At 34.9% G+C, this 27,316-nt stretch overlaps 1 protein-coding gene across 1 annotated transcript in view; it reads right to left on the bottom strand.

Moving 5' to 3' along the window:
- Positions 1-4,892: 4,892 nt before the first annotated feature.
- Positions 4,893-27,316, bottom strand: part of LOC423822 (heparan sulfate glucosamine 3-O-sulfotransferase 1-like) — a 47,302-nt gene continuing 24,878 nt past the window's right edge. The window contains exon 2 of the mRNA XM_046942995.1: positions 4,893-7,087. Within this exon, the coding sequence (XP_046798951.1) occupies positions 6,039-6,968 (930 nt within the window). The 5' untranslated portion in view covers positions 6,969-7,087 and the 3' untranslated portion in view covers positions 4,893-6,038. The remainder of the gene's footprint in view (positions 7,088-27,316) is intronic.

Genomic DNA, 27,316 nt, shown 5'->3' with positions numbered 1-27,316 from the left:
TGCAATTTTATGGGCAGATGATATTTTTTTCTATTCAAAAATACATCTGCGGCAAGTGCAATTTTGGGCAAAAATAATGGAGGGCCCAGCACCTAGAAAATGAAATGAAAGGAGGCTTCTGAAGTTAGTTCGTTGTTATCAGTAGCATACATATTGCAGTTTGACAAAGATCCATCTTGCAGGTAATTCAAGGGGAAAAAAGGGCATCTAAGTGTGCATTTCCACAAGAACTGGAAAAAAAAAAAAACACCTCTCCAATTCAACCTTGGTTTTCTGTTGGATGGATGGGAGAATCATTTTTTTTTTTTTCCAAATGCACAAAAAGATGTTGGAAACAGTCGTTCATTTGTCTGAAGCAGCTCTGATCTTCCTTTGTGTAAACCAGGGTTCATGATACTCCATATGAGCCACTGTTGTATTCTACTGTAGTTTCATTTTGGATGACATTTTTTCACTGAAATGTTATGTCAGATTGCTATTACCCTATCTAATTTTGTGGGGGTTTTTTTGTGAGCAATTAATATTGTGAACTCCATTCATATAACACTAATTTTAGCTGGCAGAAAGGGCATTCACTATAAAAGTTTTTTTCAAATAAAATATCTGAAACAAATGCAGTTTTTAAAAATATTAATAGAAACACAGTAACATTAAATCCAGTGTATTCTTAATGTATCACGCATCATTCATTCTTAGATGAATTTAACTTTTAAAACTCCAAGTTTGTTTTTAAACAAGGTAGGGAGGGTTTTTGTCTATTTGTTTGTTTTTTACCTTAATAGGAAAAAACCTATAAACTTAGAAAGTTTATTTTTGAGTAGTACGAAAGGCAGTTTACTTTGAACCCTGTTCTGCTGTGCTTACTTTCAGCAGGAACAGGCCCTATCTATATAACCCATCAGCAACTTTTTCTGGAGAATCTGTTCATCGTTTTTTTTTTTTATTCATTCTGACATACATACATTTGCAAAAAGCTGCAATCACATAAACATAGGCTGTCTGGAAAACACAAAGGATGTAGCTGCATTTGAATCTGGAAAAACAATACCCATTATCTGCAAGTTGGAAATATTTAGAACAGTACACGGCACATAACCTAAACAGACTCCAGTTCATTACAGGAAGTAATGTTATAGATAGCTCATACTGTAACAGCTGCCTGCAGCTCCATGTGCCTTCAACAGGACCACTTCAGTGCACAGTTACAGGTTCAGCTTGTTTTGTTTTAGACCAAGTGTATTTTGCAAGCTGGGTATGAGGCATGCGTATGTGTAAGTATAGCATATGTTGTTTATGAGTCTCTAATCTTTCTTCACTCAAGGCAGCGATGCATCCCCTGCAGTTTAAAGTGTTCCATCTGTGTCACTTGTCTACAGTGGTAGATTTGTACCTAAGCAGAGTTAGAAGAGATATCTTCAATCTTCTCGTGACAGTTGCACAGCATTTCAGGCTGACAGCTCTTGTCAAATCAACAACAAAACCTACGCATCTTGCACGGCTAATTTTCCAGAAAGGATTTAAAAAAAAAAGACATAACAACACTTAGCGGTTCTCTGCACTACTTTCCAGCACTGCAGCATTTGGCCAAAGGCCAGATATAATATGTTGAACCTATCCTACAATATTGTGATGCTCCCGAATAAGATGAAATGGAGTGTTTTGAAAAATGTATAGTCACATTTAACCTGAATACCTTCACGACCAGAAAATCAATTCAGGAATGCACAATACCTATACAAATCCCTGGAGTAGTCTATTATTGTCTTCTGCGCGTCTTACCAGCCCAATTATAATATGGCACAACTCTAAATGAAAATTAACTGAACAATTATTTAGCAGAAGAGTACCTGATAGTTCAAAATATTCACATGAATATGGAAATATTTTTGCTGATCCAAATGGTAGAGGGTTTCTTAATTATCTGCACTTCCTGCCATTTCATTGTCATATTTTAAATCAGTTGTACTACCCAATGAAGGAAGAGAAAGATACAAAAAGTATTTGTTAAACAACTACTATAAGTTCCTATAAAACATTGTTCTTCACTGGGAAAAGTATCAAACGTAATGTTTTTAATTTTGGTTTGATAATAATTCTCTGCTCTTGTTTCAAATATCACTCAATGTTTTCATTGAGTGATATTTTCAAAATCACTCTTTTTTTTTTTTTTTATCTCAGAGGAAAAAAACCAAAAGACCCTTGAGATGGTTTGATATCCCTTGAGAGGAAAACCCTGCACTACTGCTAGAGAGTCTACATTAGCGCATTTTTCAGCAAATAATTACTGAGAATATTCTGTAATGGAGATAAAAGAACATACAATGTAAATGTATAAGACAACTTTGCATCAAAAAATAGACTTCATAACACTGGTTACACACACTACTACATAGAATTTTATCATAGAAGGGCCTGGGTTGAAAAGGACCACAATGATCAATGGGGCATCCACAGCCTCCTTGGGCAACCTGTTTCAGTGCATCACCACCCTCGGAGTGAAAAACTTTCTCCTACTATCCAACCTAACCCTCCCCTGTCCCAGTTTAAAACCATTCCCCCTTGTCCTGTCACTATCCATCCTTGTAAACAGCCACTCCCCTTCCTGTCTATACGCTCCCTTCAAGTATTGGAATGCTGCAATGAGGTCTCCCCAAAGCCTTCTCTTTTCCAAGCTGAACAAGCCCAGTTCCCTTAAGCTTTCTTCAAAGGAGAGGTGCTCCAGCCCTCTGATTATCTTAGTGGCCCTCCTCTGGACCCACTCTAAGAGCTCCACATCCTTCTTGTGCTGGGGGACCCAGTTATGGCCATGGTTGCTTGAAATTTCTTGTTCTCAGTCATAGTAAATTAAAGCAACCCTAATTACTGTATCAAAAACAAAACAAACAACAACTTGGAAGCTTGCTATCTCTGCGGTGTAAAACAATCTCAAAGACCACTCAAATCCTAAATTCTGCAATGATGTTACACATGACTGCACTGGATTTCAGATGCTCTCAACAACCTTTGAGACAACCACATACTGTCTTTGAGCAGTCTTCCTATAAGTTACTTCTCTGGAAGCCTCCTTCTTAAGTATCAGATAATAAAATGAAAGAGTCCCTTGATAATCACTTTGGTTAAGAACAGATTACAGAAATTATTGGAACTCTTAATAGATACTTGCCATTTATTAAATTGAGGACTATTTTGTTAATAATTTCAGCAGTTACGGTTCTACAGACAATTCAACCTGCTTTGAATTCCACACACCCAAAATTGCATACTTTTGGGGGGAGAAAAAGTAATTTTGGCTTTTTAACACCAAGTACAGCTGAATTGAGAAGGCTAGACCTGCATGTGATACATCTTGCAGGCCACAAAATAGAAAACTATGACAGAAATAATTTGCAATGCTAAATTATAGTCTACTGTATGCACTTAATTCTTTTGTGCAGGTTAATTTGCATCTTTGTAGAGCATTTACCTAGAAACTTCAGATGAGAATCTTCAGTTATGTAAAGCCAGAACAAAAGAGCCAATCACTCACCGAAGTGATGTTATGCATAATATATTTCTTCTGGTATAAGTAAACTTCTTTAAAATATTAAGTTCATTCCAAAGACTCCCTCCTTCCAAAAATGTTTATCAGGAATGAAGAGTGTTAATATATGAAGAAGGTATACGTATCATTAATCAGTACAGATCAGCACTCCTTGAAATGTGAAATCTAGACCTGCATTTTTGAAGATGTATACAGCTTTTGCCAACTGGTACTTCTGCATTCAACTCAAACTTCAGAGAAGAAAAAGTCTCGATGTCTGCAAACATAAGTATAGAAAGACATTAACCTATGAAACTGAAAGTGATACACAGACATATGAAGTCTCATTACTAACCTTTGTTAAATTATACAGTGTTTTGAAATCAGATTCATTGCAGAAAAAATAAAATAGGAAAAAAGAAAACAAAACAAAAAGAATGGTGGGAAAGACGCAAGTGAAAACAAGAACACTATTGAAAAGAGTAATCACGGAAAAGCAATGAATGAAAAATATGACAAGTTTTGGAACATTTGAGAAATGGAAAACAATACTGTAAGAAAAATCATAATCTGGATGTTGGTGAACTTGAAAGAAAATCATTTATATTTCTACACCTGATGCACATCAACTTAGTATTTCTGCGTAGTGCCTGGATCATAACAATATTAATGATTAAGAAGCCACAACCTCAGAAAAGATGAAAGAAAAAAAGTGATTTTGAGCAAAGAAATCATAGGTTCATTCAGTAATCATATTTTAGAAAGATAATTTCAGAGGTAAATTATAGGCTAATGAAAAACTAGTGTAATTTTCTGTCTTAGATGTAAATTTACAAGTAGTAGAATAACAAGATTTGTTATCCTATTTTTAACTTCTTACGCTTATTGAAGGAGTATGATGACAGCTCTTTCCAACTAATTTGTAGCAGGCCTGATTCTGTTCAGATTCAGTGGAAGAGGAATGCTACCTCCCTAGCATCTAAGTAGCACCTAAGTAAAGTGATTTAGAAACCAAAAATTAGTGCTGCAATACATACCTTTAAATTCACGAAAAAGATGCCTGAATTCCACACTGGGAACAGATCCTGTAGCCTGTGCAGTTGGTTAAACAGAAGAATACAGATTTTCAGTACTTTCAACAGGATTAGGTGGAGTCTGATGCTTAGAGTGCGCCCATGCAACTACAGCTCACCAGGATTTTTGGATTGCAAGGTGCTTGTTTGAAATCATACATCTGCTTGCATTTGTATAGTTCCATTCAGCATTTCACATTTAACATTTCAATTTCCATTTCTTTGGTACTGATATATGCAAAAGAAGAGCAGACGAGCAGACAATATTGTCAAGCAAAAGATATCAAAAAGAAAAATTCCTTATTCCGGATGTCACTTTATATATAATCTGAGTATGTCATCCATAGTATACTGAGCAATGTTTGAGATATACAAATATAAAAAGATGTTACTTCTAAGTTAGAGAACCCCCCATGACCTGCATTAGAAATTACAAAGAATACTCCATGCTTTGAAGGGCAGGCAAAAGAATGTTTTTCTTATTTAAAAGGATCACTGTTCCAATGGAGATACTTAAAGCTGGGAGAGAAATAGAATAACTAGTCACAGAATACAAATATGATTAATATGGTAGCAGTGATAAGGAGTTATCTTTTTCATCCAAATGCAAAGAGAAATAATTTATATAATCGAACATTTGTACAGGTGCTGATATTAACACATTTTTTGCATTTTAGTGTACAGAATAATGGTGTAAATTGAGGTTGCCTGGGATCTTTTAAATTCTTTACATTCAGATCTCTTACTTCCTAAACTTCTTCAGACAGTTATATTCTTACTTTATTATTTTGAGAATTTTTTTTTTCAGACCCAAGATATTAAGACTATGATTTAATGGTAATGATGTACAAACAAGGATCTTCTAGTTCACCTATTCAAAATCAAAGGTGAAATAGATTCCTTTTATTATTAATTGTTTGGAAGCTTTGACATATTAACATAGGCTGAATTATTTACTGGAGCCACTATGTATGCCCCCATTTAACATATAATTTAACCTATTGTATGAAAAATTTTAGAAATCAATGTCACTATCCTCATACTCGCTATAAAAAAAATACAAAGAACAAAAAAATACAGAACAGTTAGAACAATACAGTTTCAAATACGTACATTTTTACATTGTTAAAAGCAGTCATTTTTCTAAAACATCGTATGTGAATTAAGTTCACTGAAATTCTGATGGGAATGATTTGCATGATGGGAAAAAATATCAGAATATGACCCAGAGTAACCATACAAATATGTGAAACTTATTTTTCCCCAACACAAAAGCTAGCATTTTAATGAGTTGATGGATGTCTTGATCCAGTAAAGCAAACGTATCACTGCTTCTACACAACCAGTATGTTAAGTTCTCGTAATATGAATCTCTTCATGTTACAAAGATATGCTTGAAAGAGTTCATTTCAGGCCCCTTTAAAGTAACATTGATTGCAAATGCATTAATGCCAGTCGAAAGAATGATTAACCATTCTGTAAAATTTTGCATTGTGCTCTTTGAAGTAAGAATAAAGTTGTTCTAAAACAGTGTTGTTAACAAGAGGATGGGGTCGCCCTTTGGATTCATGTAAACATCTCTCTCTTCCATCACTTCGAATGCAATAGAATCCCTTAGTTTGGTTAAAATAAAAATTAGAAGACATAATTCGGGAAGGAAGATTCAGAAATCTCTCAACTTTTTGTAATTCAGGAAGAGGGTCCTTGATTAAAGTATTGCCATCCACTATGTGAATCTGATCCAAACTGAAATGTTTAAGCCACTTTTCCATATGAACATCATATAAACTTCTCTGAATAGCTTTGTATTTGGTATTAAGTGCTCCATTCTTAATAACAATATCTTCAAAAAGCTGAACAGGCTTGTGGCTTTCCACTCTGTTGTAATATACTTGGGTATAGTCAGATATAACTCTCTCAGTGGGATCTCTTAGAATGAGCAGCAGCTTAATGGAGCTATTCATATCATGAATTCTTTCTGGAGCCTGTGGTGATGTAAAATAGCCTGGTGTTTTCTCAATAGTGATTTGATTTCCATAAGAAAATGGCATCAAACTCCTATACCAGTCTATTCCTTTCACATAATTTTCATCCCAGTCAAAAAAGTGGACTTCTGTAGCTGCTACAACAATATTAGGATGAATATCCAACATTTCCAGCAAAGCCCTTGTCCCTCCTTTACGAACTCCAATGATAATTGTCTGAGGTATTCGTCGGCTTGTGCCAGGAGGTCTCACCTGTGCTGAATAGTGTTCACTTTTATTGCTGAACAATCCTACCTGTGACTTCAGTGTTTCCAACAGTGCCCCATTCTCGACAGGAGCACCCTGAGTATGAGTCAGCAGAAGATAAGCTGACACCAGAAGAAAGGCCATGTGGAGAGGAATAATTAGTTCAATATAATATTGTGTTTGGTTAATGAAACAGTAGATAGGTCCCGTCTTGAGTTGGTTGGCAGAACCAGTGGTAAACAAACAGCAATTTTCTGAAGCATCTGCAAAACAAAATAAGTCAAATCAGTATTTCTAAACCCATCACAAATTGGAAATTCAATTTACCATTCAATTCACAAATCCAATCTGTAATCACAATAGAAAATTTATCTGTTACAGTTACCTGTTTTCCCTGATTTTTTTCAGAAGATGATAAAGATGAAAAAGAAAAAAGAAAAATGAGGATGAGGATGGTGATAATGAGGAAAAGCGGATGAATAATAGTGTTGCAAAGCAGGAGTCCTGCATCTTAGTTGAATCACTGTGGGGGAAAAAAAAAGTAAAATTGATGTGACAGGGTGGATTCTTTGCAGCTATTCAAGTGCTGTGGAGTGTAGCCATTGAGATGTTAGGAAAAGCTTGGTAAAAACAGATCTTTGAGTATAATTCTGCAGTTCTTCTGAAGCTCTGTATAAGAATTGCCAAGATACTATCCAAAGTAAAAAGTTTGTAGGGAAGCAAGGGTGGTTGAAGTTCTTTTTCTTCATCCAGTTATTATTCTGTCATTTTAAAGGGGGTACACATGCATATGTAAGTGAAATAAAATGTCACCGTAACTGTGTTGCTAGCCTTTGGAATCTCTTGGGAAAGTTTTGCATATATTCACAGAATCAATCACAGAATGGCTCAGGTTGGAGGAGGCCTTAAAGTTCATTTTCAGTTCTAAGTCCCCTGACATGGGCAAGTTTGTCACCCTCTAGAACAGGCTGCCCAGGATCCCATCTAACTTGGTCTTGAATGCCTCCAGGAACAGGGCATCCACAGCTTTTCTGGGCACTCTGCTCCAATGCCTTTGAAAAAAAAAAAATTTCCTTCTAACGTCTAATCTAAATCTCCTCCTGTTTAGTTTAAAACCATTCACCCTTTTCAAACCACTATCAGATCATGTAAAAATTCTGACTTCCTTCTGATTATTAAGCTTCTTTTAAGAACTGGAAAGCTGCAGTGATATCCCTATGGAGATCTCTCTTCTGCATGCTAAACAAGCCGAAATTCCTCAAGCTTTAGGAGAAGTGCTCCAGCCCTCTCGTTGTCTGTGTGACCCTCCTCTGGATCTGCTCCAACAGCTCCATGTCTTTCTTGTGCTGGGAGCCCCAGGCCTGGACACAGTACTCCAGATGAATACTTCATGAGGACAGAGCAGAGGGGGAACAATCACCTTCCTCATCCTGCTGCTGCCCGTCTTTTGATGCAGACCAGGATACTGTTCGCCTTCCTGGGAGCAAGCACATTACATCCAGCTTTTCATCCACAAGAACCCCAAAGTCCTCCCTCTGCAGGGCTACTTCTCAAGGAGTTCTCCCGGTCTGTACTCATATCTGGATTTTCCTAACCCAAGTGCAATAGCCTGCAGTTAGCCTTATTGAATCTCATTAGGTTTTTGTGGGCCCACTTCCCAAATTTGTAAATTATAGAAGCTTGATATTGTAATGCTCTTTGAAATGTATCGCTAGCCATCACAATAATGCTGATAAAAGAAAAAAATTAAGATCAGTGCAACACTGGTACTGGAGACGCTATTCTCAGAACGCCTGTACCCATGCCTGAAAAATCCTACAAAGAAAACTTATTTGAGAGGATTCTTGGAATTTCCCTATTTCTCAGCAATTATACAATTGTGAGGTTTGCATGATAAAACTATTTCCTTGATTTGTTTTTGTTTTAGTGTGGAAACAAAATGTCATACAGTGGAAGCAGTAGTCATTTAAAACCAGATGACTCTGGATTCTATTTGAATTGTGGCTCATATTTTAAAGCCATCTCAGAAATACTAAAGCTTTAGCTTCTTCTTTGTTTCCACTGTCAGTCCCTTTCTTTTTCTGAATATACTGGTCACAGCACTTTGCCGCTTAGAAACGACCTTAGAGAACACAGCCAATTCCCATTTGTCATGGCTCTGAGGAGCACTTAATGTTGCTATTCAAAATTGTTTCCTTTGAGGCTTACTTTACAGACTTAAAAAGTAACATAAAAACATTTTTGATAATAACAATCTAGGCAAGATTTCCTGAATCTATTTTCTAAATGTTCCCATTAAAACATACTCCAGCATCCTTGATAACTAGGGAATGATCTTTTGCAGTCTTGGTGGACCTCTAAACCCACAGATAGCAAGCATTAACACTAATTTTAAAACTGACTTTTTAAAAGTAAACTGTGACCTTTAGTGAGTAAATCTACGTAGAGCATTTCCTGCTATGTCCAAGGAAGATCTAAACATGACTATCTCCTTTAAAAAAAAAAAAAAAAATCAACCAGGTAAAGCGGATGAGCATACACTTACTAAATAATGGAAAAGTCCAGGTCAAAACTAAGTTTTTAACCAGAAACAGGAAAAAAAAACATGATTCTTTACCAATATGAAAGAAGATTTGATTTCAAAGGTCATAGGCTTTTAACTAAGGACTCCACATACAACTTCTGTTTAAAGTTCTGAAGAACAGGGAATGCAAGTATTTCTATTCCCATTTCTATGCTATTTCTATTACCAGATGGAAGAACAGGTACATTTATACCAAACCCACTTTGTTTTTAAGAATTACTGCTTTTTTGGATGGGAAGTTTGGGAAATAGTAAACATGCTGAGAAATCAAAATGCATTCTGATATAAATGACAGTTGATGTCTGTTGATTTTGAAAAGCTCCCGAAGAGTGCACAACACTAAACATGTTGTTTAAGGCATCACACCCTAGGTGACTCAAAAAATATTGGCCTTAAAATTCCAAGCATGTTTGCAAGTGGTAACTTTGCTTCATCAATGCCAAACCTTTTGGCAAATTCAGAATTTATCGACTCACAACATTCTTAGACTTTCTATTTACAGTAAGGACACAGCTATGCATAAATTGCCTTTGGAAGCACTTCCTCTCTTAACTGAAGAAAGAATATAAAGTAATATTGCTGCAATCCTGTGATCCCAGTAAGCTGGGATTAGGATGGGGTGAGAGGGGAGCTGGGAACAGATAATACTTATTTTAACCTTTTCCAAAACTCTAGTATTAATTTACATTCTAATCTTAATTAGAAAATAAAAATTATTTGAAGAAGATTTAGAAATTACTGTTGTAAATCCATTTTTTTTTCCAATCTACCTTTTTTTGTTCTAATATTCACCTAAGATTACTTTGATAAAGACAAGATCAGTCTGAATATTGGGCAAGATAGCACTGCCTTGCAAATACCATGAAGTAGTAAACTAACATAAATTATTTACTTTAGATTCCAGAACTATCCCATTCAGTATTAAAAACTGATTCTTAACAGATATATTAGGCATCTTTGACTAACCAGAAAAAAATGTTTTTAAAACTATTGATAAGAAATATTCTTGAGATTGACTAGGATAATAGAAAAGGATTTGAGTTTTGGAACTCTGCAGAAGTATAGACAGGGGTGAGCTCATCTTACGTTGATGGTTCATGGTGATGGATGAAAAATGTCCAAACTTACTGATATTTATTTCACTGAATTTATATTTTACTAAAAAAAATTGCAAACATTGCTTATATGGCTTCACTCAGTTAAGAATCATGCATAAATACTGTGATTCAGAGAAGCCTGAAAGCTGAATAAGAACTTTGTACTTGGAATTAGGGAAAAATTTATCTTCCAAAATATTCTCAGGTTCACATATAATGACAGTGAATGACCGTTTAATTGACCATCTAAAATCAGCACTTCTCTATAAAAACACATCTGGAAACCAAGTAACAGGAGTCTCCATTTTTCCTATACACCAAATATTAGTAGCATTTTGGAAAACAATCGTTAGTTTAACAAGTTTTTAATTAATTAGTTGTTTTATACAGTGGAAATTTCCTAGACTTATTGCTTAAAAAAAAAAGAAAACCCAAAAAAGCTTTACCTAGGAAATACTACCAGAAATAATTGAATTCAGAATGTGCTGCAAAGCTGATGCCTAAATAGATCAAAATTGCCTTTGGGAGCAATTCCATCAGAACAACATTCCAGCTTCAGCCTAAGAAATTTGATTGATTTTGATGAAGCTCTAAGATGTTAGATCCTGTGGTTAGGTTATAATTGCTACATAAATGTAAAAAGGATTTAAACATGATTTATCAAATATAATTGGAAGGTTATCTGAATAATTTTTGTGCTGCTTTTCTGTCTTTATGCAATTAAATGCACATTTTTAGAAGATATGAACTGCTTTTTATAATGAAACCGATATATTTTACATTGAAGCACTGTGTACTCTGAATCTCAAAATATTCCTATTAGCTATATGGAACACAACCAAAAAATTAACTCCATGATGTATTATTGAAATTATGGTGCCACCCTACATGTTTATTTGGTAGTTTTCATGTTGCTTAGTAACATAGGGAACATCAACAGATATTATACTTAAGCAGACTATGAAGTTCAGAAAGGAATTCACACTGTGGAGATAACTATTCAAGTGAATAATAACTGGGGATTTTATTTAGTTTACTTTTTTAAAAAACTAAAGCAACAAATACACTGGCTAAAAAAATCATTTTAATATTGCAGAAGTGTTCTAAGGACCTTTAGTTCCTGTAATCTATGGTAAAAAAATCTAAATAGCTAATTATTTACCTTCCTCAGTGTGAAGTAAAACATCATAGGGTAAACATACCTATAGTATTAGTAGTTATTACTAATGTTATAAATGAGTAATAATACTCTCCATGGCCTGTAATACTTTCAACTGGGGAATTTCACCGCACATTATAATGGTGAACTCTCTGCACCCTATTAAGGCAGCATTCTCACCTTACAGGAAATTGTGACTAATGAACATAAAGTCAGTTCAGGAGTGCAAATGCTTTAGAAAGACAGGGTTAATGTGATCTCATTAGGGTCATATAACAGGTTTACAGTCCAACCAAGAAAAAAAGAACAAAATAGGGCTTCCAGTTCCCCACCCACTTCCAATTTGGCACCCTTTGATGGCAATCACTCACATCTGTTGTAGTAACTTACACTTGGTTTACATGCAGAACTGAAAGGAAAGCATGAAAAGCAAAGTGAAGGATTCCCCATTGTTCCAGCATAAGATCTGAGTATTTTATAGAATACTGCAGTTTCCTCCCTCTTGTTCCCTCCAAACTGAAACAAAGTATGAACTCTGATATGGCAAAAATACTTTTCACTACTGAAAGCTACAACAAGCAGAGGTGTTCCTAACAAATACAACAGAACAGCAGTTTTTATGTTGAATTTAAAAAATATTTTTGCTATAAAAATGCATACTTCTTTATATATATTTTTTTTTGCTTTTAAACACCGTCTCATCCCAACACCATTAAGAGTTTTCAACCTTTTAAAGACTTCCTGGCACACCAACTTGTAACAGGTCCATTATTGTTCTATAACTAAGAACATTTTTAGTTATAGAACTAAACACTGACAATATGAAAAAGTTATAACAGCTGAACCATAAGGTGAATTGCTTCAGGAGTTACTTTCAAAAATCATACTGTGATGACAGTTAGGCCAATGTAAAATATCCTATACAGACAGGCTCTATGTAATAAATAATTCTAACTAACTACTATCACTACGAGAGTTTATTTTTTTTAAACTCTTTCCTCTTTAATATGAAGGAAAAGCCATTTCTATCCAGACAGGTCAGATATGCCTAGATTGAATTCAGAATATAACGATAACAGAGAAGTATATATTACAAGCATAAAGAATATTTTGAAAAAGTTTCACACAGAAATAATTGAGTAGACCTTAATTTTGTTACAAATAGCACAATTACTTTTAAGTTTATCCTAGAGAGAGAGCAATGAGAAATAGCTACGATTGAATATGTAGAACTGCTCTAAAATTTTTTTAGATTTTAGATTTTTTTTTTAGATTTAGATTCTAAAATTTTTTTTAGAAGATCTGATTCACAAGAATCCTAAATAAAGAAATATGTTTGAATCAAAATACAAAATTTTAACATCAAGCCACATGAAAGGTTCTATTTTGTGCAGAAATATGAGAGTGTTCAGAAACGTCATTTTCAGAGTTGTTTAAAACAGAATCCAAGTTTGTAACCTTTTGAAAGAACAAAATCTGATTGTTAATTTTGCAACCAAATCCCAATTAAAATGAACTTCAGATAGGCTTAAGTTTCTGCGGTGGAATTTGGTCTCATCTCTCAGTAAAAAGTGTGAATGTAGTTTGGTTAAGCTCTGATGATTACCCAGAGTATTGAGTAGCAATTCCTCTTGCATACAGTTTCAAGCCTAAACTCATGTTTAGGGTGTACGATTGAACAAAGTACATACACACTGTTTTCTTTATAGTTCCATTAAAAAAGCCCTTTAAAATACTGAAAAATCTAAAACAATGTAAATAACAAGGACAACTGTTTTAATAATATGTGACTGCTTAGGCTGGGAACAGACTTCTGATCTAGAGGTGTCGCCATCTAAAGACATGACTTACCCATTATTATGCTCTTATCATGCATATCACTGAACAGTTGGTGGTTGGATTTACTTTTCTTCATCTCTGCTGCTAGTAAGACTCATTCAAGCTCTCCACTGCCTCCTCTCCTATCAGGAAAAATCTGCTTGGATAGTATCTCCAGATCTACTGTTCATGTTACTCATACCTCTTCTCAGCTTAATTTAGTACAAATGAACTGGATTATTTCAAACAGTTTAAATAGTATTGCTAATCTAACTCCTTTTACTGCAAATAGCCAGAAATAATAGGAACATAAATAGGAATTAAAATGAAAATAGCAGTTTGGTGACTAATGTTAGAAGACGCAAAACAACTGCAATTGGCTGCAGGCTTCTCTTCTATCAGCTACACAGACTATAACAGATTTAAAGAAAAGCTAAGAAAGGTTAGTATAAACTATAAACACATTTAATCATTGGCAGGTGATATTAGCAGATAAGAGTTCTGGAAGAAGTTTGCTTCCCTAAGGCTAGTATAAAATTTTCTTATTTCTGATAAGATAGAAAACTGTCTGGTGATAATGTCTGCAAATACACAGCAGAACTTTGTATACAGTAATATATACATTATAAATACTCTGATGTATTTCTGTGCAAAATAAAACATCCATAGATGTATCCAACACAATTTTTAGCATCTTTGAAAACACAATAATCGAAAAACCTACACAAAAGTGACTGAACTATAATTTCATGTACACCCTTAATGTTTGTTCCACAAAGCTGGGCATATTCTAAGCAAGCTTCTAAATAGACACAAAATAAATTCTGATCCTATTGAGACCTAAAGTACACATGATGGGTAGATTAACACCTGTGACAAGGCCAATTCTAGATGTATAGAATCCCTCTACACATCACATTGGCATATTTCAAATGTAATCACATTATCATTTTATTGAATTAACCTTGCACCTGTAATTGTTAATTACGCACTGGGACCAATATAAATGGAAGTAACAAAGCTAGGATGCTAAGCCTTCAGCCAAATAAGCATTAACTGCATAATTACAAAGATAGAGAAATATAAGGCTGATAACTGGTTTTTATGTTTATTTCTACAGATCTTAGTGAGGCAATATTTCAACCTCTATACCTCTGGTATAATTAATTGAATGTTATTCATTTACCCACATTCATTGTCAGAAAGAACACCTTGATACTTAATGATGTTTAGGAATTAAAATTAAGAATCTGCTGCTTGCTTTAATCTACAAAACAGCAAATTCCTACAGGACATCATCATCTAATAGCTGGCACTAGAACCTCTGTTACACTCTCCCGTAAGAATACAGCTTCCTAGCTTTAAAAAAAAAATTGCACCATAAAGAGTTGCCAATTTGAATTTGTAGGGATTCTGAAGCATCATAACTTCAAGGACTCTGACATACGAAAGCCTTGGCTCACAGAAGAGTTTTTCCTGGAGAAGTTATAAATATTATTCCTTAAGTTCTCAGTACTGCTCCAGTGCATAGCAAGAGCACTCTGGATGGAGCTCAGCAGACACTGGCAGCTAAATGGGGAATTAGCCAGGAGTGAAGTGTGAGGAGTTGGCCAGCCATGAAGCAGGTCCTTTTTCCCCACCCTGAATGCTCTCTCAAGGTTAAATGCTTCAGCCTTTGTAGCTCTGTATCTTATCTTTTTGGTACCTTCTCAGGGAAGTTTTTCAAGGCTCTGGTATTACCTCTGGGAACCAGTTAAGCTATGTGATGCTGACTGATAAGAACTGCTGTACTGGGTCTTGTTTAATTGCTGTATAGCTCCTATTATATAAAAAGAAAATAAACTGATCCTTCCCTTGTAATAAAAGTCATACTTCCCAACAATTAGCAAATTTGAGGCCCCCTGAAGTCAAATTCAGACACTACGAGGAGAGAAACCAATTTCTTGGCTCAGGAATATGCTGAAAAGTGCAAGAGTAAAAGTGAGCTGAGAGTTCAACCATAACAGAATAAAGCAGCTGAAAAGCCCATCAGAAATGGAGCATTCTGGTCTTGTAAATGGTGAATGAACAAAGTTTAAGATGTACTCATTAAGTGTGTGAAACCAAAGGCCTTTTTTTTTTTTTTTTGACTAGTTCTTAAGTACAAGGGCTGCTCCAAAAGTAATGTGTCCTATTTTATTATGTTGGCCTGTGTCAGAGACAGATGTTGGTGGTATAGCAGTAGAGGTTGAACTTCCTACTAGTATTACATTTCGTTGCTATGTGACAGATAGCAAAGACACAGTCTAACAAAATGACACATGAAGCAAAGTTGTGTCATTGAATTCCTCCACACAGAAAGCATTGCACCCATGACTAAACAGTACTCATAAGATTTTAGCATCAGAAAATCCAAGATTACACAAATAAAGCAGCACGGTCTACCTTTTCTCAAAGTAAACAAACACATAGAGGTCAAAGTCAGAGACCACACAAAGAAACTGCTTAGCATTTCTTAAAGCTGATTGCTACAGAAGGTAATAGAGGTAAAACTCTGTCTTACAGTGGTAAGACAATCACTGCTAACAAAGGAGAAGTTAAATGTAATAGCACAATGTAGAGAAGACATAAAACAAACAAATACACTAATAAAGAATATATAACAAAACTCTTCTTGAATAAAAACTCAATTAATGCTTTCAGTACATATCCATTACCAAGTTACTTGCACTTCTAACCCAGCAGGCATCTACTGAGACACAGTAATGAAAGCAATTGAGGAAACATTTGAAAATGCCTAATAACCAGAATACAAAACAAAAAATAAACCAGCTGTGCCAGACTCAAGCCTCCTTGGCACTGCTTCTAGTGCTAAAACTCAGTCTTATAAACTTTAACATACAGGCTGAACTTGTAGGAATGTCAGTTGTTCAACTGAAGTCAAAGTATTAAAGATACACAAAAACAAGTCAAAAACCTCTTAAAATTCAGTGGAAAACAAAGCAATGCCTTCTCCTCTTTACCCCCAGTCCATCCAGCTATTATGACAACTTCTCTGTGCAAAAAATCTCTGCATCTACAAGCTAAGGTTTTCTTTCTTTGTGCTCTAAACCTGAAAATCACAGGAGATACAGCTGCAGTAACACTGCATCAAACAGCATGGTTAATTCAAGCAGAATGTGTTCCTTGCCATACAGCATCACTTCTTCCCCATAGCTCAGTGCTACTTCGCACTCAGCTCAGCCTTCCACACTCTCCATTTAATGCTGCTTCACTTCAAATCAGTTAAAAATTCTCAGAAAGTCTCTTTGATGGCTGACAGTGCCTACAGCAATTCTTCAGAGCCTTTAAGTTCTGTCTGTCAGTTTCCACCTAGGTCTTCATCGTAAAAATCATATTTAGGAGCCATCACATACATTCAGGATCTGGACTTTAAGACTTCAAATTTGTGAAACCTGTGACAAATGTGTTTGTCACATTAGAAAATTTGACTAGGAAGAGCTACAATGGATGTAGTCAGAGATTGAACAAGAACATGTTAAAATTCCTTCCTAGGTTCAATTATAGTGTTTTCTGACTGTGGTGATAAAACTAATAATTAATACTTTTCTATCTGAAACTGTAGAATCAGTTTGGAAAAGTTGACTGTATCTAGATATATTATGATGTCTTTTTTGCAACTTCTCCTTAAGTTTGAATGATGTTGTCAGCATTTTAGTAGCTCTTGGTGTTGGAAACTTCTGTAACAGAAGAAAGCAGCAGAGGTTTCTGATGCATTTCCATAATGAAATGTATATTAATCAGAATAATAAAGGGTCAGAATGTTCAGTCATTCTGCTACCCATGAGTAAGTTGTACAGCACATGTAATTTATTTCTTTGTAAAACCTTTCGTTTCAGCTACTCAAAGAGATACTTCATGACAGCAGACTGGTTCTATATTGCCAGAACAATGGAACAGTTCCTCAAGGAACAACATATTAATATGGCATAAAGGCAAAAGGAACCTCTGTTACCTCTCATTCTTTATCTCCCTCAGTTTCCATCCATCCTAAATGAAGTCAGGGACAATTCCATAAACAAACCACAATTTTTAAAAATATTTCAGTTCCAGACTGACAGAACATCTTTTCTTCCTGTAAAGTGAGGTGACAGTTTTGGCATATATCACTACTATTTTATGGCTGCAATTAAAAATGGAGCTCAATTTTTTTCCATACTGTATAGCTTATAACCCACACATACCATATTGATCCATGCCCATTTATTTTTTTCCCTTCAAGAAATCTAAAACAAGAAAAGCTGAGGATCAGTCCTTGTTTCTTTTACCGATTCTTCACCATTACCAAATATATATATAATATAATATATTGGTAATATAATGGTAACTGGTAAGTATAAAATAATAATTAATATTTATAAAAAATATAATAATAAGTGACTGGTTCCTTAGTTTTTTGGTTCCCCTACGCCCCCCAAACAGACTTGACAGCCTCTAATCACAGTGCAGTTATCTCACTCTGTATTTTACCTCTAAGCACTTTTTTTCCCCCAATTTTCACAGTATATTGAGTTTTTTTGGAGAGGTAACAGAAATATTTTCTGTAGGCTTCCTGTGGCATCCTTCATCAATAGCTCAACAGTTACTTCAAACTTTTTTAAGAGCAAGTGACAACAGCAGAATACCAGGTAATTTGCAGATCCTGTGGGACTCAGAAAAAAGTAGCAAGTAAAGCACTAAACCAACACTTTCAAGTATGACTGCCTAAATGCACATAAAATCAGAAAGAGGTTCTGTTCTGTTGCCATTACTCATAGTGAATAGTACTTTATTCCATTAATAAAATGGAGTCAGATAGTTCTGAATGTAAGATGAGAGAATCTTAATTCCCTTCATAAAATGTGATTTAAACTTTAAAGATACTGAGTATCTGAGGCTTTTGTAATTCAAGGATAGCTGATAACTCAACTGAAGATTGGCCATTTTTATACACTAAAGCAACTACTTTCAAACTCAGCAAGAAATAAGAAATATACTAGAACGTGTAATGACTCTCTGGTGAACATTTGCAAATCACCTATTTGTATCTGCTGATACATATCCAAGCCTTGCATTGTTTCAGAAGAACTTCATTAAAAAAAATAATCATAGACTCATAGAATTATTAAGGTTTAAAAAGACCACTAAGATCATCTAGTCCAACTGTCAATCCATCACCACCTTGGCAACCAAACCATGTCACTCAGTGCCATATCTATATATTTTTTGAACACCACCAGGAATGGTGACTCCACCACCTCCCTGAGCAGCCTGTTCCAATGCAATACCACTCTTTCTCAGGTGAAATTTTTCCCAGTATACAATCTGAACCTCCTCTGGCACAACTTAAGATCATTAACTCTCATCTCACCACCAGTTACCTGGGAGAAGAGGCTAACCCCCCACCTCACTACAACCTTCTCTCAGGTAGCTAGAGAGAATGATAAGGTCTCTCCTGAGCATCTTTGTTTCCAAACTAAACAATCCCAATCCCCTCAGCCACTCTTCATAAGACCTGTACTCTGGAGCCTTCACCATCTTTGCTGCCCAAACATACAGCATTCTGTGAAGATTAGCGTGAAATTTATTTCAGGTCTCTGCTGAAATGTCAGCATTACTTATTACCTGTCCACCCTTCTCCTGTTCTCACCACTTAATATCTCACCAGTTGGTCAGTTATACATAAAGCCTTTTGCACAGCACATTCATGACACTATTTCCTCCCAGATCCATTTGTAAAAAACACCTACTTCTATTTAAAGCAACATGATGTTTAATTTTGTGGCAGCCAAGGATTTTTTTCTGCACTCTAATTCTGAATGTTCAGTCCTCTTACCTTAAAAGTGTGTCCACAGGGGAAAATAAATCTGGATTTAAAATTTAATTTGGAACTGCAAAATACAGAATAGTTATTTCTGTTTATAGTATGGTAAAAATGGTAACAGGTTCTCTCAAGAGAAGACAGTATTTTCTCTAGGAACTGTAAATTATATATATTAATTTACAACTTTAATGCTGAATTTTAATCTTAGATGACTAGTCCAACATTTCTTAGCTGAAATATTTTCACACTCACATCCCACTTACTCCTTATAGCATCTATCAATGTAAATACATTTTAAGCTTAAACAGCATTTATATTAAAGGCAGGTTAAATCTCTTCCAGAACCTTTCTGTCCAGGGGGAAAGTCTGACATGGATGCACTTGGAAAGCTGTCACACCTACTAATGCCTTGAAGGGAATTCTAGCCAAAAGAAGTTAGTTACTCTGAGTTTATAGATAAAAATCACAGTTCAAAAAAAATTTTTTGAGATTAGAATCCAGATGTTAGAATAAAAGCAACATTGTAGCATGCGTGTGAGAAATAAGGAGCTCAGTTAAAAATGTGAAAAAAATCTTAATTCCTATACTATAGAGCTTACAAAAAATTATACAAGTAATTAGAGAGTAGCACATCAAAAACATACATAAAAAGCAACTATACTTCCCCTGACATTAGAAAGACAAATAATACAACTGTGGGTCAGTCTGAGAATGTTTGAGAAATCAAATTTATGCAAAATTGAAAAGTGGCAGGAGAAATAAGTCATGAAGCCCAACCCATTTCATAAGGATGTTTTATGGATCTCCTGCTTTAAGTAGGCAAGATAAATTAAATATGACATATTTAAAATTATAACATATAACAAAGCAGTGCAAAGCCAATAATGAAAGGAGTGGAGAAAACAAAGGAAACTACAAAAAGCAAGAAAACCAAAGCATATTTAGACAAAACCACACTATTAGTCACCTTAATGACCAGAGTTAGAGCCTATATATCTGTATTTCTGCAAATACATACGTAGTAGATATAGATTGTTCTTTGTGACTGTGTCATATTTAAATCCATACAAACAACAACAAAAAAACTACTCCCAAGAACCAGAAAACTCACCTAACCACACATACAAAAAAAAAAAAAAACCAACAACAATACACATGATAAAGAAGTACTATTATACAACGCCTGCTTCAAATGTAATGCCTCCTATTTTACTGTCTTGCTCCATGATGACAGAAGCAGATGGTGGTGGTATGGTAAAAGAAGTTGAACCTGCCCACCAATATTCCATTACAGGATATTCCATTAAGGGTATGTCACTGAATTCTTTCACGTGGAGAAAAGGGCACATATTGACATTCACTGATGTATGCTGAATGTTTATGGAGACCAATCAGTGGATGTGAGTACAGTGTGATGTGAGCACACACTCACAGGTGGTGGGTGACATTTCAGCAATGGTGACAGAGACATCAAGGACAAGCCTGGATAGCTACACACAGCTGTCAAACCACAAAATAAAGAACATCCCAATCAGCTTATCTACATGAATCAGCTAGCAGTGGTGACTAAGTTGGAAAAAAAAAAAAAGTGTATTGTAGATGAGAATTTGCTCTGTGAAATAGTGTTACTGGGCAGTTTGTGTCTGTTGAAGTTTTCATGGAAATAAACAGGAGGCATTACTTTCAGAGCATTCTATATGAATGCTATTATCCACAACAGAAAAACTGGAAGAGAGGACTAATGGTCAGTGGTAGTTATACGTCATTAAACAATACATTCCGTAGCAATCTGTGCAGAAGTTATATAACCTTACATACAGGTTATTAGCAATCTGTAGGAAAAAGTACTTTACTGCCCAGAAGACTTGTTTTACAGAGGAATCAAGAAAAGGAAGAAACCAAGCTCTCTTGTGTGTCTCTATTTCAAGACTGAGAAGCACATATACCCCCCAACTATGGTGAGACGACTAAGAAAACACTGGATGTATCTACCTATGCAATATTATAGCCCAAGCAATAAAATTTATACTGTATGAATTTAGAAAATAAACATGCATAATTATTTCTTGGAAATATTGTATAATAGAAACAGTTTCCAGATTAGTCTAGCTGGAAACTACTTTAAATATATGATACTTTTAAACAAAAATCCTTCAACTGTCTCTTCAGTATCTCACGCCCAGTGAATCTTCTCATTTTCTTACAGTCTGTTTATCCACTGCATAGATGATAATGTAAAAGACAGCCAAAAGATGAAGTTAATTTTCAGGTAAATTATGGATTATGCAAGTCAGTCAAGCAATAAGTCTTTCCTTCTCAGAAAGAGGTTCAGCAAGGAATTTAGGTGAAGGCAGATAAAGGAGGGAAAGACTGCAAGTCTTGTACATGAAAGAAACCAAAATAAAGAAGTGTTATAGATTTACATGATATTAGCTGTAATTTACTCCCAGTAGAGTAAGGAAAGAGGTATTTTGGAGACTGAGCAGGAGAATCTAATTAATGTGTTACCAAGGCCAAAATTATTCTCTTGTTATCAGCTCATACCATCCAAGCTCTTTTCTATTGTTTTATGTGCAATTAAAAATTACTCTCTCTGGTTGTAGAGTCACTGTTTGATGGATTTACCAACACTTCACCAGAAACTATTACCATAAAAATGCAGAAGCTAAACTTTGAATCTTTATATGCAGTTTTCATGAATAAAAAACAGATTCGACACGAACAATTTAGAAATGTAACTTCCTTTGTGCTTCTAAGGTATGTTGCAATTTTTGCTCTGTGAACTACACCAGTGTAAAACAAATTTGTCCTAATTTCCAGCTGGGTTTACCTAGCTCTAAAGAGGAAAATAGGTAAAATATTCTGACACAAAACATATCTTGGAAAATGTACATAAAAAAATCCCCACAGGGATATTTTTATTTTTTCTTTTGCAGTTCTGTAGAAAAAAAGACATTTACTCCAGTTTTGAATATATTTAAAACCTGCTTAACATTATTGCCATTTCTACCTTGAAATGGCAACTTTTAGGCATCTATTCCTTTTCCTATTCTAACAAAAACAGTGCCAACTTTTTTTTTTTTTTTTTTTTTTGTAAACTGTTATTCATATTGCAAAGAAAATCAAGCCTGCACTGGAACCTGTCCCACAAAGACTCCTGAAGCTTGTTTGCCACAACCAAGGACTTTACCATTTCTTTAATGACGCCTTTATTTTCTCCAATGTAGTGCATTTAAAAACATATATATATACACACACACACACACACACATCTATATCTCTCTCTCTATATAGATATTATATATATTTATATGTAAATGTATATCTATATATATATATATATATATACACACACATCTATCTCTCTATATATACATACACACACACACACACACACACACACACCTATCTATCTATCTATTTGAATGGTTGTGCATTTCTGATTTGACTCACTGGAAACACATAGTGTATGTTAAATATTTTCCAATGCAACAAAATATTCTGTCTCATTTATATGAAAGTGATTGTTTTCTTGCATGCTTACCATCACCAGTACTTTTATTATTTTTATACTACTACTCACAATAAGAAAACAAATCCTGTATGAAGATATCTGTGGTAGCAAGCAGCTAACATGACTTACATTTTACCAGTTTTCAGTCTTATTGATAATAAATGGTATATACTGTGACAAATAAATGCTTTAGTCCCATGCTACAGAGACTTTCAGTGACCTCTTAACTATTCCTGTTCTAAATTGCTATTTCATTTTTAATGAGTGCTCTATAAATGGAGTAGTTTGTATTCTGAATCTGCGAGTGTTGCAAAAATTCCTAAAAATGGGTCAGCTGCAAAAACCTAAATACTTGCAGTCTATTATTATTCATGGGCTTTTAAAAGAAAGTCCTTGACAACTAATGCTTAATAGTATACATATTTCAATGACAGAAACATTAAGCAATAATACTGAACAGAATCAACTTAAAAAATCATACTTAAGTAATATTTGTGAGGATTCCATTACCCAAAATATTAGACGACTTCAGTTGATTAAAATACAACAAAAATTTGCATGCATATGCACAGATACACTTTATTACCAGGCTTCAGATATTGTCAGACTTAGGGTTAAGGCACACTACAAGAGTCAAGATATGAAAAATCCCCACTGCTTGAGATACTGTTTCAAAAGAGATTTAACTTTGGTTAATTTCTACTAGGCTTAGACTCTTTCGGATGAAAGAAGCAACATACAGAAATTTAGTTATATTAATTGAAGCTGCAACGTGTACTGAAGATCACTACTGCTAAACCATATAAATGGCTGAATTTACAAACTGACTTTCCTTCTATAAAATCCAAGTGGAAATACTTGAATGTTTTTAACAAATGTTACTTTGTTAAAATACATTTGATGAGCTTCAGTTAGGACACTTAGACAGGCTTTGGGAGAACAGTCAAGTACTTTGAGTGCAAGACTTGAGTGCATGACTGAGAACTAATTTTCCACATTTGGACTATTCTCCCTTCAAAAATAGTGCTTGTATTTTCTTCTCTTGTCCCCCAGCTACTCCATTCTTTCCCCAAGAGGGAAGTATCGTACAAAACAATGTACTTTCTTTTACTGCAGTTTAGTAACTACCTCCCTTGAGTTTTCAGGTTTTGAGTTCGAGAAGTATTTTGAGTTGAGTTGATAATAAATTGCAGGCATAGCTGCAGAGGCATGTGTTGTTGCTTGCCACCATCTATAGCTTTGAAGAATCCTAAAGGTAACTGTGCAGTTTCGTTCTGCCTACAGGATAAGGCACGCAGTAGAGACTGCAATTGTTATGAACTTCACAGAACAATCTGAACAAGCATGCCATTAATTTCAACAATTAGTAAAAGCTATCAACTCTGACAATCATATCATTTTTTTCCTAGGTGAAATGAAAGCAATATTCTAACACTATCATCTTTTCAAGTATCTCTCTTTCACCTCCAAGCTATAAGTGTGCAAATGGAAAATCTTTGGGACAAGACAATTGACTTTGTAGCTCAGTAGTCAACATTTCAGCTCTTGAATACTCCCTAAGAATGTGCTGAATTTACTGAAGCCGGGAATTCTCAGTACCCACCATGGTTGGAACTTCATACTCTACACTGCCAGGTTGTCTGGTCTAACACTCAAGTCTCCAGAATTCTGTCAGGCAGTGCAAGTCTTTGTTCCTCATACACATGGCATAGCAATATTTTCTCGTCTTTATGGATGAATACCTTTTAGAATATATTTCAAAAAGAAAGGTTGATTTAGCAAACTTTCAAGTTCTGATCTATGCTGCTTTGCTTTTATCTCTTTCATTTACTCTGTTATTTATCAGTCTCAAGGTAGATCTTGAAATACAAAATCCAATTAAGTGGTATTTCAAGCTTCCATAATTAATTAGGAACTACTCTCCTTTCCTGAGCCTAAGAAAGATGAGTAGGATAAAATAGCAAAAATAAACTTTTATACCTGTGCAACTTTTATATACCTATAATATGTGGCATCACAATGCCACAGGCTCACAGAAAACAGGCCAGAGGGAACCTCAGGTGGTCACTTAGTCTGTCTCTCTGCCCCAAGGCAGGACCAAATATATTGAAATCATTCTTGACAAATGTTTGTATAACTTGACCTTAGAAAAGCTTCCAGTGATGGATATTACATAGCTTTCTTATGCAACCTACAAAAATATTGTTACAAGTTGCACCTATTCAGAATTCAATATACAAAAAAGATCTAACGTTGGTTTGAAAGATGCACTGGCAGCTTTAGTGCAAAATATAGTATTCTTGAATTCATGCAGTTAACAATGCACACAGATACACACTAGGCATAAAAAAAATGTATTGGTTTTCAATTTTATAAAGAGAAATTCTGCATAACTATTCACAAGTGCTCTTAAATTAGTAACTTACAGAGGACTTAACTAATCAAGGGACAACTACACTGCATTCTATAAAGCAGTGTGATGCGTGTGCAAAGCACATTTATGTATCTTACTTCCATAACATTTCTATACAGATTGAGATGCTTTTATGTATATGTACATTTCAGAATTTAATAATGATTAAATAAGGCTCCTAAGTTTGTGTGCGCGCCTGCACTGCTTATCATAATTATTTTACTAGAACAATTAAAAATTCCATAGCAGTAGAGAGAAGAACCTGCCTTTTTGGGGAAAGGACAGGTTTAAGGCTTTTGTCCTGATACTTGAAAGAAAAAAAAAATGATACAAAACAAATGGATTAAAAAGTCTCCTGAACAGTGGGGAGAGGAAAAAAAAAAAAAAGCGCATCCTTTTTGTTTTTCTATTCCTCTGAAAAAAATTCGGACACAATGAGTTAAATATCGACAAAACTCTACCAAATAAAAATGGGAGTCTTTCAAACAGCTGAAGCATTACCTATAGATTTTTGCAGGTTCACAAGCTCTACACTCACATTTCCAGTAAAAGCTGCTGTGGAATATATAAAGCTAAATGCCTGAGGGACATTGAAGTGAATATATTTTTCTGCAGTTTAAAGCACACTGGCAGTCATTTGTAGAGTTTACATAGCTTTCTTGTCAATACCTGCTGGTCACAGTTGGTGAAGAAGCAGTTTCTCTTATGCTTAATTAGCAACCAGATCATGGCAGTAGCCATTCAGAGTGAAAATTTCAACAACCTGACACAAAAGGACAGAAAGAATCAGATGTATTTTCAGAAGGCTCTGATCTTTAAATATAACGTTTGGATTCTGCAGTTGCTGCAATTTAAAGCTAGCAGAAAATACTGTGCCAGATTAACAGAGATTTTTTTTAAAAACTCTAAAACACTGTTCTGTGCTTCATAACTTTACCTTGCCTGCTGCCATTTTTAATTTATGATCATTCAATCAGACATTTTTTCAGTTGCCTTCATATGCAGGAAGACTAAAGTTTTCTCCTGTGCCCTTCTGCACACAAAAACTCCTAGAAAATATCTACAAAGTTATCTCATTACCCCATTTTAAATTCTTTGTTTTCATGCCTCCAAGAACCAGTTAATTCTCAGCTAAAGTAGTAATTACTATCTTTATGTTAGTCTCATCTCCATTTTTTTAATCTACCTATTGACTTTCTATATTTAGTTTACAACTCTTGTAGGCAAAAATTATTTGTGCACCCTGACCCAGAAGTCCCAGATTTGAATTAAAAAACACATTGTAGATAGTAAAGAACATGAACAAAAGAATGCAGTTTTCCTCCAACAGTTGAAACCTCACATTTTTAAGCACCTTGTGTGCAGGGAGAACAAACCTAGGCTGGGCTGAGAAACAAATCTTACTACTAAATAAGAACCGGTTCTTTCATCTGAGTAGGAAAGGATCTGGAATACATACTGAAAGTGAATCCTTTTTGAGAGAAATCTTCAGACAACAAAGGCATTATTATAACTACCAGAGGTGACCGAAAGGCCACTTTCCACTCAGAGCAAAAAGTCACTTCACAGGGAACAGTATCACAACCAAGCACACTTTTGATCATTTATAACCCATGCTTAAATTCTTTAAATAAAACAAACACTTATCCATACCTAGTTGTTGGTTGCAATCATTAGTTCTTATCCACCTATGTCTTTTATTCACCTCTTCCTTTAAAAATGGACATCTTGACATAATAGTAAAAAAATCTTGCCGTTTGCAATTTTGCAAAAGAAATACAGTAATGTAGATTTTAAATAGTTTAAGGACACAATAGAAGATGCTGCTTGCAAATGCAAGAGCCACAAAAAGAGCTCAGCCTACTGCTAAATTAAAAAGTCTGAGAAGTGGAGAAATTTTCAACACTTTTCATAATATAGACCAGACTGCAAACAGTAAGCCTTGACTAATTATTGAATTGTCTCATGTGCTTAAGTAAAGGGATCCACAGATGCCATTGACAACAAAGAGGTATATTCACAAAGGAAATGAACGTACTGGAGACCTTTATCCACCACAGTAGAC

The sequence above is a fragment of the Gallus gallus genome, chromosome 6 (genome assembly GCF_016699485.2).
Source record: "Gallus gallus isolate bGalGal1 chromosome 6, bGalGal1.mat.broiler.GRCg7b, whole genome shotgun sequence".
Classification (NCBI taxonomy): Eukaryota; Metazoa; Chordata; class Aves; order Galliformes; family Phasianidae; genus Gallus; species Gallus gallus.
Note: the sequence above shows the minus strand (reverse complement) of the source record. Positions and strands in the feature narration are given on the sequence as shown.